Raw genomic sequence first — 20,103 nt, 5'->3', positions numbered from 1 at the left:
CCCGGCAAATCTGGGATAGTTTCCAAGTACGATGCAAGATTATCATGGGGCCCACATGCACCTGGGGCCCTTGGGCAGTGCCAATGCATTAAGACGGCCCTGCTTGTCAGTCCTTTGTGTAAATTTTAAAAACACACCTGGTTGAACTTTTTCTGCTGGCCAGTGGTGGACAGCGTCACCAAAGGGTCCCTTTGCAGGACCAATTTTAGGACCCCCCTCCTCCATTCTACTACTGGCCAAGTAAAAATCTTATTCATTCTGTATAAATTAACAGTGAAATGTAAATGATGTCCAGGCCCAGTTTTCAGTCCTGGTGGTTCCAGTACCTATCTTAGACATCTCCAGTAGACATCTACAGATGTCTATTATAAATGGGCCCAGAGAGCCCTTGTACAGCAGCACAATTGGTATGCCTTCCATGCTCCTTGCCCACCAAGCAGTACTGGCAGAACATTGTACACCAGTACAATGGTGCAAGATGGGCATTTGCTTTAGCCCACCAAGAGACATCATGGCCGGACATTGAGATGCTTTTGTGGCAATTTCAATTAGCTTTCAATTCCAAAAAAAAAAAGATCACTCAGAACTGAAGAGTCTGCAGCAATCTGCCTTCCGCCTTTCAATTATTTCCTGGTTTAAAGTGATCAAAACTGCAGTAAAAATCATTTAAAATGATTAAAATAATCATGAAAAGCTCTCACACTTCCGTTTTTATTGGATTGTTAGAGACCTGATTCAGTGTACATAATATGTCCAAAAGTTTACAGATATGAAAAAAGTCAAAAAGAAAAAATATACATCTTGGAGGCAGTGTTTTTTAAACATAACTTTATTGCCCACATTTTTAAAAACAAAAGTAAAAAAAAATCAAAATGAAATAATATAGCACACAAAATATACAAAGTGATGCATGTAACTGGAGTAATAACGTTTTTCCCATTTTATATTAATTGACATATCTAAATGACTCCTATGTCCCCCTAGCCCATGTAATCAGGAATGTCTTACAGACAGTGTCAGGACAAGGCCATCCAGGGCAAAGATTCCCCCATACCTGCAATAAACCATTGTGCCCAGTGCAGCTGTTCCCCCCTGCCCACCCCTTGTTCCATTCCTGTTTACAGAAGAGCCTCGTCTTCCCTTCATCCTCCCAGACATAACTACTATTATTTTTTTCCCATTTGCAAATACCCTATTTTTGTAGGTCCAACAATTTTACGTCTCTGTTCCTTACCCAGGCAATGGTGGCTTAACCCCTCTCTGCCCTCAGCCTCCTGGGACCCATGTCACATATTCCAGAAGGCTGCAGGGTCAAAGTTTGACATTTCCTGGAGTAACAGGCAGTGCCTTACTTATCTAAAAGTCTGCTGATGTGGGAATGGGGAACAGCCCAACATAACAAGATATTCTTAATGACCCGGATTGAAGGACGTGAAAAGGGAGAGTCTGAAGTGGGAAGCTAAAACATTAGGGGGTTGATTTGCTAAGACTAGAGAGTGCAGAATCTGATGCAGCTCTGCACAGAAACCAATCCGCTTCTAACTTCAGCTTGTTCAGTTAAGCTTTGACAATAAAACCTGGAAGCTGATTGGTTGCAGAGCTGCACCCTCTACAACCCCCCCGGTGACCCCCAATGCTGGTCCTGGAAGGATAGTTTTTCCGTAATGTAACTATCTTTTTTTTTTTAATTCTTTTTATTTCAATATGTGCATAAAACGAACATTCCAAACGTCCTTTCAACAAAGGGACAAAACATTATAAAAAAAAAATTATACAATATCCAAATAATTATCTGTTTACTTAGTATTCATAATCTCTTTATGCCAAGGTATATCCATTTAGCTTAATTGATCGCCGTTGTCCTGGTGTGCCCCAACCCCTTGCTCCAACGCAATCATAGATTTATTTCCTCATCATACTATGTGCATCCCTCTATATCCTCTTGGTTATCTCCTTATATTCAACCATTGGTTAATGTTGATTGACACCAATTATCCCAAATTTTATTATATTTCGTTGAGCATCCTCTATGCATATACAATACTTTTTCAAATGGCAAAATCTGATTTACCGCTCTTATCCAGTTCTTAACAGCAGGGGGCTTCACTTGTATCCACTTAACTGTGATTGTTTTCCTTGCCATAAACAGCGTTTCTCTAAGCATTATCTTGTGATATCTAGACCATGTTATTTCATCTAATATACCCAGAAAACAGGTTTCTGGGGTCAAAGGTACAGGCATATTCATAATGTAACTATCTTCAATACCATGTCGTATGTTTTATATCATTATAATTGTTTTTGGAGACGGCCATGTTTATTTTTTCACCATCTTTCTGTCCTGTACAGATTGCGACCCCCAACTGTTTGACAACACCTTGCAACTGCGAGAAAAGCGCCTGGACATCGAGGAGACTCTCACAGAAGAAAAGAAACTTGTTGATAATCTGAAGAAGGAATATGACGCACTGGCCAAAAAGGTTATTTATTAGGACTGTGATATGACTTCGCTACATTCATACTTACATTATATGTGTTTTATACCAAACTTAGCTGCATTTATCAAATGTGTGCAGAAAGTCATGTACCTTAAATGGGAACCTAGGTCTATATCATGTTACACCATAACAGCCTTTATCAACCAGAGCTTCTCTGGAAGTTGCTAGGGTTTACTAGGGCCATGAGCAATTTCTGCTTCTCGGATACGTTACCACTGACACTAAAGTTTTTTTTAGCTATATGTAAGGGGAGCATTCTTCCCATTGACCACCAATGCAAGGCGTTTTCTTCCCACTGACACCAATGTAAGGGGCATTCTTCCCACTGATCACCAATTTAAGGAGCATTCTTCCCACTGACCACTAATGTAAAGAGAAGACATTGACCACCTGTGTAAAGAGCATTCCTCCCATTGACCATCAATGCAAGGCGTCTTCTTCCCACTGACACCAATGTAAGGCACATTCTTCCCACTGACCACCAATGTAAGGAGCATTCTTCCCACTGACCACCAATATAAGAAGCATTCTTTTCACTGACCATCAGTGTAAGGGACATTCTTCCCACTGACAACCAATGTAAGGAGCTTTCTTCCCACTGGCCACCAATGTAAGGAGCATTCTTCCCACTGACCACCAATGTAAGGATCATTCTTCTCACTGACCATCAGTGTAAGGGACATTCTTCCCACTGACAACCAATGTAAGGAGCTTTCTTCCCACTGGCCACCAATGTGAGGAGCATTCTTCCCACTGACCACCAATGTAAGGAGCATTCTTCCCACTGGCCACCAATGTATAGAGCAATCCTCCCACTGACCACCAATGTAAGGGGAATTTTTTCTCCTGACCACCAATGTAAAGAGCATTCTTCCCACTGCCCCCCCAATGTAAGGAGCATTCTTCTCAATGACCACTAATGTACGGAGCATTCTTCCCACTGATCACCAATGTAAGGATCATTTTTTCCACTGACCTCCAATGTAAGGAGTATTCTTCCCATCGGTCACCAATGTAAGGAGCATTCTTCCCACTGACCACCAATGTATGGAGCATTCTTCCCACAGACCTCCAATATAAGGAGCATTTTCCCCACTGACCTCCAATGTAAGGAGCATTTTCCCCACTGATCACCAATGTAAGGAGTATTCTTCCCATTGATCACCAATGTAAGGAGCATTCTTCCCACAGACCTCCAATATAAGGAGCATTTTCCCCACTGACCTCCAATGTAAGGGACATTCTTCCCACTGATCACCAATGTAAGGAACATTCTTCCTACCGACCACCAATGTCAGGAGCTTTTTTCCTGCTATCATGCCAATGTACAGTGAGCTGTAGATATAGTAATTATTAGTAGGTCAAATTAGACTCTTTTTCCATTTGAATACATACAGTTGGTAACATGTAGAGTCATTTTCTTTGTCAGGTGAAAATAGTCGAAGCGAATCTGAAGTCGGCTGTGGCGGAGCTTGAGGCATTCCAGAGGGAGAAGCAGCAGAAGCTCAATGAGCTGCATGTTGTTGTTCCCTTAAAGCTACACCAGGTACAGTATTGCCCCCTCCCACAGCCCTTTCTAGCACACTTGAGCCCAGTGTAATCCTGTAAAGAATCTGCATTAAGAGGACCTGTACTTTGGAAGCTGTGCCCAAATAAGTAAGCAGAGGACAAAGGACTAGTGACTGGTATTCTCTGTAGTAGTCTCCTTGCACCTGATCTTTTACTCATTACTGTCTTACAAAGCCCTGCTCTGTTCTATGTCTCTTGGTAGAGGCAGGGCTTTGTTTCCTTATGCTGGAACTGCCCCCTTGATGACTGGTGATGTGATGACTGTGGGGTAATAAGAGGGGCAGTAAGCACAGATCCTCAATATGAATGGAGCAGGAGCAGGGAGATCCTTGCACTGCAGTTGCTCAGGTACAGCTTCCTCTCCAGCAAGGAGAACAGTAAGCAGACAGTAGAAAACAGTAGTGACATCACCAAATCTGGGAAGACTAGCAGTCAGAAGCAGCAGTACCTTAGATCAGTGGTCCTCAACTCTGGTCCTCAGGGCCCGCTAACAGCCCAGATTTTAAGTATTACCTTGGGGAGATGCAGACTAGTGTAATGCAATCACTAAGCAGCAAATGATATCACCTGGGATGTATTTCAGTTATCTTGCAAACCTGGCCTGTTAGTGGGCCCTGAGGACCAGGGTTGAGGACGACTGCCTTAGATGACCTCACACTGCAGATACAGATATGAGATTATAGAACAGGAGTGCCTAGGCACAAGATGTGCACTGCTATTTTTCAGAAAGAAATCAACATAAAACTACAAAAGTGCTGCTTAGACATGTAAGATATAAAATATTCACTTTTTTAAAGGTTCGGGTTCACTTTAACCACGGCTAATTAGCCGCTGGATTGCCTTTTACAGGCAGTCCCCAAACCTAACCCACCCACACACACACACACACGCACCGCTCTACCGTTAAGCCTGGAATAAAGCCGGCAGTTCCGTCAGTTTACCACAGATTCCGTCAATGACCCGAAGGTCTCTGATGAGCTCAATGGTATAAGAAACTGGAAGTGACGAGCATTTTCTGGTAAATTTGGACAGTATTTGCTCACACTGATCTTAGTGTGATCAAATGGTTTTAAGGGCAGAGGAGACATCTGGGGTCTAATAAACCCCAGATCTCTCCATAAAGAGTACTTATCACTGCCTGTTGCTGTTTACATTCCTTGTGACAGCAATAAAAGTGATCACATTTTTATTTATTTTTTTAACAAAACCGTGTACAAAAATAAAATAAATAATAAAATAAAATTACAGATTTTTTTTACTTGTAAACAAAAAGTATCAGAAAAAGGCCTGATCTTTTAAAGGGGCACTGATATTCCAGATGTAGGTGGTGCCTTGGGAGCTTTTTTCAATGTTTTTTTCTTTCCTTGAGCATTTTTAGGCAGGTTATAATACTGTCTCATATATTATTGAAAATACAGAAAAATAATATTAATTTTGGATAGGATCAACATTATTTTATCTCATATACAGAATGTATCTGACAAGCTTATTATAAGAATAGAAGTGTTTGTACCTGCAAGGCAACCATACAAGGGTGAACCTGAGGAAAGGAGGGGTATTGGTAGGAGAAAGTGTGGGTAGGCGGGGGAATCCTGGCGGTTTAGGACAGTGGATGGATCACCATGAAGTTCTGTGACCTATGACAGGTGTTGGTTCGTAAAGGTGAATGGGTTTCAGGAAGGAAGAATCAAAGCCAGGTGAGAGATATTTATCTATCCAGGGCTGCCATACTTTATTGTGCTTAGAAATCCTATCTTGTAGCATAGCCTCAATTTATTTTCTTGTATCATACTTGAGTGACTCTTGCAGGCCTTGATTGTAGTTTGTTTGGTTGCAGTGTTAGTTTGTAATAGAAGCCTGAATTGTGTGCTAGTGATGTCAGGTGGCATCCATTGAGAAGTGTTGTGGTTGAGTCTGGGGAGATAGTGGAACCAAGAAGGTTCCAAAATAATTGACCCAAATTTTACCGACAGCCATGACATCCATTGAGAAGTGTTGTGGTTGAGTCTGGGGAGATAGTGGAACCAAGAAGGTTCCAAAATAATTGACCCAAATTTCACCGATAGCCAGGCATGCCCATCAGATGTGCAAGTAGGTGCCTAGATTTGTGCAGCCCCAAAAGCAGGAGGGACCAATTTGCCCAACCTGGCCAGGACTAGGTACCATTGGATAATACTCTGTAGCTTGTTTCCAGGGGTGTCAAATTATGGGAACAGGACTATGTGGTGACTCGGATTTGGTCCCACTCATCAGGTTCAAGAGTGACACTTAGGTCAGTGGTCTATTTGTTAGTATAAGAAGAGTATGAGGTGTAAGTCTGGTAATCATTGTAAAGCACTGAGATTAGGTCTGGGGAATGGGGTGTTAAGAGCCTTTGTGTTCAAAACACGAGTGGTCAACAGAGGCTTAGGTTGGGATGGTATATGCACAGCAGTGTTTGACTTGTAAATATCTAAATATTTCCAGCTGTCAGAGTTTGGATTCCTCTTGAGAAGATTTGATACCAACATTCTGTTTTTTTTTTTTTTATTGGAACTCTGGTAGTACAACATCCTCACCAAAGGCCCCAAGACTGCTGCTGGGTGCTGCCATCTTGGATGTGATGTCAGCAGCCCCAGTAGACTTAGAGCTGTCACTCAAATCGCACTCCATAGTATTTTCCTTCTCTCTTCCCTGGGGAGGGTCCAAAAGAGCTTGGCCAGCCAGTACCGAGAAAGGTTTGTCCAGCGCCCAGGGCAAGAATGCAGAACTGCGTCCCAATCACCCACTGCTAATGCATGACATAGAATGGGTTTACCACCGTGCACTTATTCTCTGCCAGCTTTCCTCGGTAGCCCATAGTTAGCATAGAGTGTGCACTGCACATGCATGGTCAATCGCTTGCTCTCTAGCAGTAAGAAGGTAGTTGCACACGCATGGGGTGTTTTTCATGTCAGGTGTTACAGTGTGAAACAAAGACAGACTGGAGAACAAGGTTCCACACAAACAAGGTTCCAGTGTGGAGAAGTGTACATCATCCGGTCATGGACATCCGTCCTGCTGGAGCTGAAATCCTTTTGCCGTGGCCGGCTTGTACTGCAAGGTTAGAACCAGGAAGTAGGCTCGGTGTATTTGCTTGACAGCAAGGCTTGGTGGATAGTCGACCCTGGATGATGTTGTCTGCATACGACGCGTTTCCGAGTGTGCTTGCTGCCTGGGGGAGGGCAGCCGCGCTCCTTCTTCATGGCAAGTATAATAGCAAGTGACACGGTGTACATTTAAATAGTGAAATGGGAGGAGAGATGCAAATGAACCAACAAGGGGGAATATATCTGATCAGTGGTCTATACAAATGGGCTAATAATGAAATGGGAGGAGAGATGCAAATGAACCAACAAGGGGGAATATATCTGATCAGTGGTCTATACAAATGGGCTAATAATGAAATGGGAGGAGAGATGCAAATGAACCAACAAGGGGGAATATATCTAATCAGTGGTCTATACAAATGGGCTAATAATGAAATGGGAGGAGAGATGCAAACGAAGGGCAATATGTCTAATCAGTAATCTAGACAAATGGGCTAATAATCATTATGTCAATTATATCAAAATCACAATATAATATTGCTAGATTAAAATTCAACTTTAAAAGAGTAATTCACCAATATTTATATATATAAAATATGTTTTGGTAGTATTAAATAATAAAAAAATATAAAAATGGGTGTATCACAATAATTATATTAAGATATACCAACTGGCTGTGTGTGGCTGACCACCGCTATCAATCGGTGGGTATTGTTAAAATTATTAAACAATGACAAAGAGAAAAAAAAATAAATAAAAAATATACTAAAAGTAAATAAAATAAATATAAGTAAACGTGAAAATAAGAAATAAAAAGAAAAAGAAAGACAACAGATCTGGAGTGTGTAGTAGGGGGGCACCTACCTACCATTATGCCCTGGGCAGCTTTCCCTTCCGCCCCTTGTCCCAGCTTTGTGGACAGCACAGACAGTAACTAGACACTTCCAGAAGAGGAGAGGGCTATGACATGCAAGTAAGTAAAGGGCTGTGCTGAGGAATTGACTCCTCCTAGAGTCAAACTTTCTAGCAAGTTCACAGGCACAATGTAAGTCAACAAAAAATGTTTATGAAATGAAAAAATGCAGCAAGTAAGTTTTTCTGTGCTTTTATTTGCAACATTATAAGCCGGTGATGGAGTCTCTTTAGTAGATCACCAGCCAAAATGACCCAGTTATAATGTTTGACTACACTGGAGGTGTTAGACTGTAAGTTTTTGTGGTGCATGGGCTGAAATGAGGGGTCAGTGTTGTATAATTTTCAGTGCTTTTTCAATTAATAAAACAGCATACAATCTGTGAATGATCACATAGGGAGACCAGTATCTGCATGCAAGTCAACTGTTAATTTATTTAAATTGTACTACTCACCTGTGTCCCTAGAGTACTCGCACCCTTTGCAACCCCTGTAGGGTCTCCCCAATTTGCTTGCTTGTCAGGAGTTATTACCCCAATTAAATGAGTTACTTTGTGTGTCCTTTGTTCAGGTTGATTACATGATCAATGGGGAGATTCCTTGTGACCTGTCCCAGGCCTTGGTCTTCACCAACCATTCCCTGGAGAGTCTTCAGCATCGCATCAAAGAACTGCAGCTGGAGAAGGTGGAGAAGAGGGAGCTGTATAAGCAGGCCAGAGAGCAACACAAGCAGCTGATCCGAGAACGCAAGGAGATGGAGGTTAAAATCGAGGGTGAGTTCTGAATGCCTAAAGGTACAGATGGTAGAGATGAGCCAGAGGCATAACTAGAACCTTCAGGGCCCCGATGCAGGAAACCATAAAGGGCCCCCTGGACCCCTGGCCGGGGCCCTTCCCTTCAAGCCTGGGGCTCTTCCCACTGATCCTGGGGCCCTTTACTCTTGTTGCGGGGCCCTTTATTACCGTCCCGCAGCAGGACCCTTTCACAAGTTCTGCAATGGGCCCCCTTCCTGCCATGTTGGGGCCTCCCCACAGTGGTGGAATGCCAGTTGCAAGTGTGACCTTTGTGATCCTGGAAGTTCACCCACTGTTGTCAGTCGTTTTTATTTTTTTTGGTCTTTTAATTGTATTATTTTTATGTTTCAATGATTTTTATTGAGTTTTTTGTAGGAAAAAGGTTTAACAGTGCAAAAGGAGCCAACATGGCTCAACCATAGTCTTTGAAGACAGTAAATTTCACTGAGTACATAAAATACAATGATGCCTAAGCAGAGAAGCACAATAGCAAAAAATCAGAAACCAGTAAATCAATAAAAAGGAACAGTAAATATTGGTTACGCATCCATCAGATGAGGTGAAAACATGGAGACACTGCCCCCGCTTTATTACACTAAGGGTCGGATGGTCTGGGCCCGACCTCCCCCCGGCGCCCCCACGGGAACATACTGCGCCCTTGGGAGAAGACGGCCCCCAACCCCGACCCCCAATACTAAGCCCACTACTAGAGGGGGCAGCATCTTGCTATCCGTGCACTGTCAGAGAAAAACAGAAGAAAAGAAAGAAAAGAAGAGGTAGAGGGAGAAGGACAAGACTTGGGGAAAAAGGAGGAAACAGCGGAGGAATGTAGCAGGGGTGGGAAGGTGGGGAGGAGGAAAGAGACATCAGCGGCTGGTGAGAAGAGGAACGGTCGAAACCCAGGCCCCGCCCGCCCCGAAGGGGAAGATTAATTGTATTATTTTTTATCATTTTATTTAATTTTTTTACAATGTGACTGACTATGACTCTGTCCATTCAGAAAAGGAAGGAGCTGGTAAATTACATATTTACCGACCCCCTTCCTGGTTCTCTATTGTGACACATCCCCTGCAGCAGGAGAGGGTAGGGAGCACAGTAGGGGGGCAGCACAGTGGGGGGGGGGGGCAACACAGTAGGGGCGGTGACCAGGGGAGCACACAGGGGCCCAGAGACAGCAGAACACAAGTAAACTGGATAGGAGGAGTGGCGGGGGCAGCATTCAGAGGAACCAATCTCCTCTTGCAGCTACAGGAAGAAAAAAGGAGGGCAGGGATTTCTCCACATGCTGCCCCCGCCGCCCCTCCTATCCAGGTGTACAGGGGAGCCGCACAGGCCCTGGAGCATGGGGCCCGGTTGCAACTGCAACCCCTGTAGTTACACCCATGAGATGAGCCGTTCCAGTGATCCACTCTCAGATCAGATGAGCCATCATAAAACATAAGCTGGGAATACACAGATTTTCGATCATATGGAAGTTCTGAAAATTGGTTTGTCAGAACATTTTGTCTTGACAATAATTTTGTTGTAGCCCTTAAAATTTCATCCAGGTATATTATTTGAATGGAATCCCATATGTCATCCAGCAGACGTGAGATATAAGGTCTTCAATGTTCAAGAGCCTTCAGCTCTCCTGCCTCACTTCTGTAGATTTTTACTTAACCTTCTGACCAAACAGGTCCATGTTATGCCCATATATAAAAGCTGCAGATGCTTGTCTTGGGGTGGCCTGCTTTTTCCTGGACAGACTTCGCTAAATGTTTCTTCTAAAATATAACTTCCATTTGTCAGGCCTGGAGGAGAAGTGCCGTCAGCAGATGATGATGAAGTTTGGACGATTGGTTGACCTTGAAGCTCTGCAGACCTTGTCTGTGAACACCACCCTAGAAGAGCTGAAGATGAAATCATCACAAAGGCAGAAGGAAATGGACCAGGAGATAGCAGAGTGGGAGGTAAGACGTTCATCGTCGACTTTCGTTATGTTGGCCAAGAGATAATTTGTCACTTTGTATCCTGATGCTTCTGTAACACAATTTTGTACCCTTAATGACTTTAAACCTATAGGATTATCACTGAGACCTGTTTCCAAAGTAGCAACATATGAGAAACTTTCATACAAACACCTTTTATAATTTACATTTTGTCATTCCTAATAATGACCAAGGACTGCCAGTTACTACCTGGAACCCCTCCTGTTAGGTGCACACTCAGGGCAAAATTCGGGGCCCCTTACAAAGCTTTGGGCCCCCAAGGCTTGACCACCAACATTCCCCAGGGCCTTGCAGCGCCCCTGCACCCACATTGAAAGAATGCACCAAGGGCAGGTGCTCCTCCCATCTCCTGACCCTGCTGAGTGGCTGGGCCCCTTAGGATGCCCGGGCCCCCCTACATGTGTATGGGCTGTCCCCCCTTGATGGCTGCCCTGTGCACACCTATGGGAAAGTTCAAGTGTTCAACAGCTGAGTCCCCATCTACAGCAGGTAAAATGAGTATTGAACACGTCACCATTTTCCTAGGTAAATATATTGACATACAACTTTCACCAAACGTTGGTAACAACCCATGCAATCCATGCATACAAAGAAACCAAAACAAATAAGTTCAGAAATGAAGTTATGTGTAATAAAATGGAATGGCACAGGGAAAAAGTAGTGAACACGCTAACTGAAATTTGTTTAATACATCGTACAAAATCCTTTGTTGGTAATGAGAGCTTTAACCACTTAAGCCCCGGAAGATTTTACCCCCTTCCTGACCAGGGGGTATTTTGCTATTCGGCACTGCGTGATTTTAACGGACAATTGCGCGGTCGTGCGATGCTGTACCTATACTAATTTGACGTTCTTTTTTTCCCACAAACAGAGCTTTCTTTTGGTGGTATTTGATCACCTGTGCGATTTTTTGATCACGCGCTATAAACAAAAAAAGAGCGTCAATTTTGCAAAAATAACAATATTTTTCACATTTTTTATATGAAATTCCCAAAAAGAAAAAAAGTAAAAATCAAAATTTTTTAACATTTTCGGCCAATTTGTTTTATGCTACATATGTTTGGTAATAAAAATCGCAAAAAGCGTATTTTGATTGGTTTGCGCAAAAGTTATCGCGTTTTCTAACAAAGGGAAAGATTTTTGTAATTTTTGTTGTTTTTTTTTAACGCGTAATGGCGGCGATCTGCGATTTTTTTTTGCGGGACAGCGACATTGCGGTGGACAGATCAGACCCTTGACTGACATTTTTGACACTTTTGGGGTTACCAGTGACATTTCTACAGTAATCAGTGCTATACATATGCACTGTTACTGTAAAAATGACACTGGGATGGAAGGGGTTAACATTATTGGAGAGGGAGGGGTTAAGTGTGTCCCTAGGGGCGTGATTCTAACTGTGATTGGATGTGGCTTTGTGTGTAACAGCCAGAGATGTATAGTAACGAAGTAGAACTACTTAAGTACTGTACTTAAGTACCGAAATGCGGTATCTGTACTTTCCTAAAGTATAATTTTTTTCTCCTACTTCTACTTTTACTTCACTACATTTTTTCGATGATTTCGATACTTCTACTCAAGTATTTTTTTTTTGTGCTGCATAGTTACTCGTTACTTTTAAAAAAATTACCACTGCCAGAACAGTAGATGGCAGGTTGCATAAAGCTCAAAAAAATGTGTATAATGTCATTTGTAAATCAGCGCATACGAAAATAAAGGCTGTGTATAATAAAAGCTGCTATACCAAATCTTTCCAATAAAAAGAAAATATGAAACAAACAAATAAATGGTGCTACAGCGCTTAAAGTGCATCAAGAAACTACTAACAAACACAGGTTAATCATTTGAAATAATAAAAAACAATATGATGTTCAAACTTTTGACTTCTTTCTTTAATAACTACATAACACAGTACTTCTACTTCTACTTTCAGTACTTGAGTAGAAATTTTTTTTCAAAACTACTGGTACTTTTTACTTTTAGTACTTAAGTAGCAAATTTTTTGAAAAAACTACTTGCAATACTTAAGTAAAAAAAATGTTGAATACTTTAGTACTTCTACTTAAGTAACTTTTTCTGCGAGCACTTCCACTTCTACTTAAGTAACTTTTTGATCGAGCACTTGTACTTTTACTCAAGTAGAAATTTAGAGTACTTTATACAAGTCTGGTAACAGCACAAATCAACGGTCCTACATAGCAGGACGGAGTGATCTGTGCTTTTACACAGGGGAGAGTGACAGGCGGCTTTGTTTACATTAGCCGCCTGCCTTTCTCCCTCTCCACCCGACGATCGCTAGTGACCGGCGGACATCGGGTCCGCCGGTCACACGCGCCGGCTTCTTCGGGTACGAGTGGGGGCGGGAGCGCGCCGCCGGCGGCGCGCGCTCGCCCCTATTCGCTCCCAGGCTAGTGACGTCACATACCAGTACATCACTTTGCCTGGGAGGGGCTGACCGCCGCCGTATATAGTCGGGCGGCGGTCGGCAAGTGGTTAAAATTGCACACACTCGTTCAATGGTGACCGTACATAAAAATCTCCATAGGCTATGCTTTAAAAATGTTATTACAGTTTACCTGTTTACAGTTACAGAGGAAGCATTGTGCTAGAATTTCTGCTCTCGCTCTAACGTTCGTGGTGATACCTCACATGTGTGGCTTGAACGTCATTTACATATGCTTACATGACCTATTTATGCGTTCGCTTCTGCGTGTGAGCAGGAGGAGACGGGGCGATTTATTTATTTATTTTTTTATTGTGCATTTTATTTAAATTTTTTTATTTTTACACTTTCCCTTTACTTTTTTTTTTTTGTTTTGATCACTTTTATTCCTATTACATCCCTTGTAATAGGAATAGGGCATGACAGGTCCTTTTTATGTAGAGATCTGGGGTCTATAAGACCTCACAACTCCCCTCTAGGTTGGAAAGCCTGAGATCAAAAAAACAAAACAAAAACAATTTCAGCCTTTCTAGCCGAACACTGCCAGGGCCCGACGTGACGTCATAACGTCGTGCCTGGCCTCTGAGAATCATAGAAATGATCGGGGACCATCTGGTCCTCGGTCAGCTCTATGGTAAACTTCTGGATTCCTCCTCCGGCTCACCGATCGCACAGGCGAGCAGGTAGAAGCACCGGAGGGCTATGGGAGGAGGGGAATCCATCACTTAGATATCTCCACTCAAACCTAAGGACGTCATAGGACGGCCGGTGGTATGGAAGTGATTATGAATGTAGGAAAAAAAACGCATTCTCTGGTATTTTTGCCTTTCATATTGTTTTTTTTTCCTGTAAAAAGGCCAAAATAATAGAGACAAAGAAGAAAGTGGTGGAGGTGACCCGAGAGAACACCAAGAAGCTGGACAGATTAAATGAGATCCTGACGGAGAAGAAAGTCATAGAGGCGAAACTGGACACTAGGCAGACTGCTGTGGTATGTCTACATCACTGCTGGTTATTAAACACTATTAATGAATGTGCTTCAATAAAAAAATATCACTGATTTTTATGGACCCATTGGGGGAGATTTACTAAAACTGAAGCACGCAGAATCTGACACAGCTGTTCATGGTAGCCAATCAGCTTCCAGGTTTTATTGTCAAAGCCTAATTGAACAAGTTGAAGTTAGAAGCTGATTTGTTACTATGCACCAGATTTTGTGTTCAACAGTTTTAGTAGATCTCCACTATTGTGTCACTTGACATTAGATGGCTGAAGTAATATAATGAGCAAGTGTGAAGTTCACAGACAGGTGATCTACGGTATCTCACAAAAGTGAGTACACCCCTAACTTTGTTGTAAATATTTTATTCTATCTTTTCAAGTGACAACACTGAAGAAATGACACTTTGCTACAATGTAAAGGATGTGAGGATGCCCCACAGATGCTCAATAGGGTTTAGGTCTGGAGACATGCTTGGCCAGTCCATCACCTTTACCCTCAGTTTCTTTAGCAAGGCAGTGGACGTCTTGGAGGTGTTTGGGGTCGTTCTGTTGGAATACTGCCCTGCAGCCCAGTCTCCGAAGGGAGGGGATCATGCTCTGCTTCAGTATGTCACAGTACATGCTTGACTGTAGCCAAGACACACTTGTCTTTGTACTCATCACCTGGTTGCCGCCACACACGCTTCACACCATCTGAACCAAATAAGTTTATCTTGGTCTCATCAGACCACAGGACATGGTTCCAGTAATCCATGTCCTTAGTCTTCTCACCCTCAGCAAACTGTTTGCGGGCTTTTTTGTGCATCATCTTTAGAAGAGGCTTCCTTCTGGGATGACAGCCATGCAGACCAATTTGATGCAGTGTGCGGCGTATGGTCTGAGCACTGACAGGCTGACCCCCCAGCCCTTCAACCTCTGCAGCAATGCTGGCAGCACTCATACATCTATTTCCCAAAGACAACCTCTGGATATGACGCTGAGCACATGTACTCAACTTCTTTGGTTGACAATGGCGAGGCCTGTTCTGAGTGTAACCTGTCCTGCTAAACTGCTGTATGGTCTTGGCCTCTGTGCTGCAGCTCAGTTTCAGGGTCTTGACAATCTTCTTATAGCCTAGGCCATCTTTATGTAGAGCAACAATTCTTTTTTTTTTCAGATCCTCAGAGAGTTCTTTGCCATGAGGTGCCATGTTGAACTTCCAGTGACCAGTATGAGAGAGTGAGAGCGATAACACTAAATTTAACACACCTGCTCCCCATTCACACCTGAGACCTTGTAACTAGTGATCGACCGATATCGTTTTTTTAATGCCGATACCGATATTTTGGTCATCGGATATCGGTATCGGACGATATCTGCCGATATTTTTGGACATGTAAAAAAAACATTTTTTCTTAATTTTTTTTTTAAAAGGTACTCTTGTGGAGGGATCTGGGGGTCTAAAATACCCCAAACCCCTCCTCGGCACCGAAAAGCATTCAAAACGCCAAGTTTGGCTGTTTTGAATGCTGTCAGTTTTTTTAATTCGGCGCCGAGTACCCAGAAGTGATATCATGACATAATTTCTGGGTTTTTTACATGAAGACACAGTACACCAGGTCTTCTCTTCGACAGCGGCGGCGGTGAGGGTAGGATGCCCGGGTCTCCCGGTGGGACGGGAGACCCGGGCGAGCCACGGAAGGTGGCAGGAGGGGGGGGGGGGACATCCCCTCCCGCTCCTTGTAATGACAGCCGAGCGGCTTCTCAGCTGCATCGGTTGTCATTACAAGTCAGCCGACCGTCGGCTATGGACACCGATACCGGGGTGATGCCTCTAGCTGCACCCATCACTCCGGTACATGCACTTTCCCGAAATATCGGCAATATCGGTAAATCCAAAGGCCGATTCTGATATATCGGGGAAACTGCATATCGGCCCCCGATATATCGGTTTTGCCGATAATCGGTCGATCTTTACTTGTAACACTAACAAGTCACATGACACCGGGGAGGGCAAAGGCTATTTGGGCCCAATTTGGACATTTTCACTTAGGGGTGTACTCACTTTTGTTGCCAGTGGTTTCGACATTAATGGCTGTGTGTTGAGTTATTTTGAGGGGACAGCAAATTTACACTGTTATACAAGCTGTACACTCACTACTTTACATTGTAGCAAAGTGTCATTTCTTCAGTGTTGTCACATGAAAAGATATAATAAAATATTTAAAAAAAATCTGAGGGGTGTACTTACTATTGTGAGATGCTGTATATAAACAGCAAAGTCAAGGCAGACAGTGAAAACACAGATAAAGCAGATTTCCAATACAGCCCAAATCGCAGGATCCTGAGTAAGCAGACAGACAGGAGTCAAGCTGAACCGGTTCGTCAGGCACTGGCTAAATGTCCAAAGGAAAGGGCAGAGGGCAGAGGGCGCCAACTAATTGCAGTATATAGAAAAAGACTTTATTAAAAATTACAAATGGCAACTCATGAAATACATAAGGATAAGAGCATGTAATCCACCCAGTGCGGTTTGATGTTGAGCCTTGGCGTGTCTTCAGGAGCAGGGAAGCAGATGCCGCTATCAGGAGCTGTGTAGACAGGGCCGTTTAAAGGAATTTGGGGGCCCCAAGCAAAATGGACATGGAGGCCCCCCCGCCCACACGCAAAGCCTACAGGAACCACAGGATAGCCATACAGTTTAAGTTCACCCACACTTTATATAAATAAAAAATGAGTATGGTGCAAATATTGCTTGAAAAAATATTTGAAATTTGAACATTTTCAACAACTGAACATTTGCAAAAAACACCACTGTACCATAAAATCAAATATACATTAAAAAGTGCACAATAACTAAATCTAACATATTTACACACACACACTCACATTGCCAGATATTATCACCCCTCCCATTCCCCCACCATGTGCCCTAGATGATACCAGGGGGACTTTTTTCTTATGCTATGGGACTATCCAGCTGTCTGTTAACAGGTAGGTATTGTTCCCAATTGGACAATTGGTCCAATTTTTGCACGAAAAAATGGAGTGACAGACTGTCAGTGTGATCATACCTGTCGCTGGCCTGGTCTGGTCCACGTGTGTGAGGAGGATGTGATGACTCGTGGGGTGTCTCTCTCTGGCGAAGTTCGCGGCCTGGTGGGGTGGCGCCACCCCCGCGTGCGCTTTAGGCCGCCTAGGCTGGGGCAGGGCTGGTGCACACTGCGCAGATGCGCGCCGCCGCCGCGCACTCTCCTCCTAGCGAGCCGGCCCTGCGTGACGTCATGCCGCTGCTCCGCTGTGCGCCCACCCGCCGGCCTGTCACAGGCCGCCTGTGTGTTGTGAGGCCGGCCTGTGTGTGTGAGGAGCGGCGCACAGTGTTTGTGTTTTGGGTTTTTGGGATAATGTCAGTCTGTGTCTTGGGTCTTGGCGGCCCCAGGCCAGCTCGGGGCCCCAAGCAATTGCTTGTTTTGCCTGCCTTGACGCGACGGGCCTGTGTGTAGAACACCAGAAACAAAACCAGAATTCCTGGGGCCACCCATGGAGTGCATGGACTGCACAAGGCCAGAAGCAATGTCACATCTGGGAGGCTGCAGGGCGGCTCCGGGATTTCCTGCTTTGTTTCTGGTGTCCTACACCGCTCCTGACAGCGGCATCTGCTTCCTGGTTCCTAAAGACACACCAAGGCTCAACATCAAACCGCACTGGGTGGGTTACATCTTATCCTTATGTATTTTATGAGTTGCCATTTGTAATTTTTAATAAAGTATTAGGGCTCTTTCACACGATTCGCTCCGTAGGCGGATCCGTGTTGCTCAGCGGGGATCGATCCGCGATCCCCGCTGAGCCGGGCGGATGACAGCTCCGTCTCCGCTTGCAGAGCGGAGAGGGAGGTGTCTCAGCCCCCGCTGCCCTCTATGGGGGATCGGATGAGAGCGGACCGCTTGTCCGCTCTCATCAGATCCGATCCGCTCCGATTATTGAACGGATGGAAAAATAGGGTTTCCATCCGTCCAGATTTCACGCACAGGATCGGATGCGGATGGCCCCATAGAGCTGCATGGAGGATCCGATCAGATCCACCTAAAAAACTGACAGGCGGATCTGATCGGACCGCCCGTGTGAAAGAGCCCTTATACATAATAATAAATAATAATAATACTAAATAATAATAATATATAATAATAAATAATACTAAATAATAATAAATAAATAATAAATTATTTTTAATAAAGTATTATAAAGGCACACCAAGGCTCAACTGCACTGGGTGGATTACATGCTCTTATCCTATGTGAATAAATGTAAATGGAGATCACTGCGCTACTATCGTGCAAACAGCCGAGAACACCACAACACAACTATGTTGTAAAGAACTGGAAAATAAAAACGAAGGTGCTGCGCTAGTGTATAATGACTCCTAATGAAATAAAATGTTGCATAAAGTCACATACAGTCATGTATGTAAAAAAAAAACGATATCTATAATGTGCATAAAAAAGTGCAAAATGTGCATCAATATGCAACTATTTCTAATAAAATGTGATGTTGCATAAAGACACCGTGAAAGGTGGGCACACAGGGAGGGGGGGATCAGAAGCAGGCAGAACAGGGAGGGGGGGATCGGTGTCGGAGAAGCAATTACAGGAACAATGCCCTGTGTCTGTGTCTCTCCCTGCAGTAGCTGAAAGCTGGCAAGAGGAAGAGAAACTGGCTTTCAGCTGCTGCAGAGAGCCGCACAGGGCTTCCTTCCCTAATATCCCCTCTGCCCGACCGCACCGATTTCCCATGCTGTTGAGGAATGTTGCGGCATGTTGCGTTCAGCAGCTGATAACGCTTGCCCCTGCACACTATAGAGGTGAATGGGGTGGCACTGCATTGAACAGGGTTGAAGGGTGATCTCAGTGTGGGATCCCTCTTCACACAGTCATGTGGGAGGCAGAATATTGCCTCCTGGTTGTTTGCCAACAGCCTGCTAGCCACTGCTGACAATGCGGTCAAAGGGGGTAAAGAGGCCTTAGGGTTTACATGCACCCTAAGTGATCATAATACATGCAGCTCTTTAATGTAACCATCTGACCCTTCTTTATCGCTGTCCAGGGGGCCGAATTCCAAGGGCCACGGAAAGCAGACATCCGAGAGAGACAGAAGCTGCTCCATCGTGCTCAGATTCAGGCGGAGGAGATAGAGAGCCTGAAGGAAGAGATCTCACTGCTGAGCAAGAAAGGAGGGAGCATCCTACCACCCATCCGCCAGTAATAACGTTCCAAAACAGTACATCATATTCCCAGCCATAGATGATCCATGGCGGGGGAAATATGATGGAACCTTTTCCAATTTTGATGCTACCTTCATTAATTTATACCTATTTCTGGATAATTTAAGTCTCCTGAGGACCACCTAAACCACTTTCCAAGTTTTTTCTATCTGGGTTTGGCAACAGAGTAGACAATCAAATACACTCATCAGGAATCTGTTGACCCTTTTTTTTTTTTTTATAGATAAAATGTTGAAACATTTTATTGTTTTTCATAAAATAAAATAAAGTTCTATGTCATGGCCCTGGCCATGCCCTTCTTTTGTGTTTATCTTTGAGGGTATTTGAAGTTGCAATGTCAACCAATAAAGTATTTTGCTTTAGGAGGGTGTTATGTAATTGGCCCTCCCCCATTGTGTATGGTCATGACCTATGTTTTGTATGAAGAGCATATTCTCAAAATTCATAGGTACCAAGATAAAGTCTGTTGGCTATTAGCGGAGGGTGTGATGGGCCCAGTGTGTCTAACCAATCACAGGTTAGTCTTTAAAACGGCAGAGAAAAAAAAGCCCATCCTCCTAGGACACTAGAAGTCT

The 20,103-nt window shown here is 43.7% G+C and overlaps 1 protein-coding gene across 1 annotated transcript in view; it reads left to right on the top strand.

Moving 5' to 3' along the window:
- The window catches only part of CFAP44 (cilia and flagella associated protein 44), a 118,952-nt gene extending 99,326 nt beyond the window's left edge, over positions 1-19,626 (top strand). Inside the window, exons 30-35 of the mRNA XM_082245470.1 lie at positions 2,350-2,480; positions 3,928-4,044; positions 8,619-8,820; positions 10,630-10,790; positions 14,126-14,260; positions 19,351-19,626. Of these exons, the coding sequence (XP_082101596.1) occupies positions 2,350-2,480; positions 3,928-4,044; positions 8,619-8,820; positions 10,630-10,790; positions 14,126-14,260; positions 19,351-19,509 (905 nt within the window). The 3' untranslated portion in view covers positions 19,510-19,626. The remainder of the gene's footprint in view (positions 1-2,349; positions 2,481-3,927; positions 4,045-8,618; positions 8,821-10,629; positions 10,791-14,125; positions 14,261-19,350) is intronic.
- The last annotated feature ends 477 nt before the right edge of the window (positions 19,627-20,103 follow it).

Source organism: Pelophylax lessonae, assembly GCF_965119305.1.
Source record: "Pelophylax lessonae genome assembly, chromosome: 2".
Lineage (NCBI taxonomy): Eukaryota > Metazoa > Chordata > Amphibia > Anura > Ranidae > Pelophylax > Pelophylax lessonae.
The sequence above is the reverse complement of the archived record's forward strand: the minus strand, read 5'-3'. Positions and strand labels throughout refer to the sequence as shown.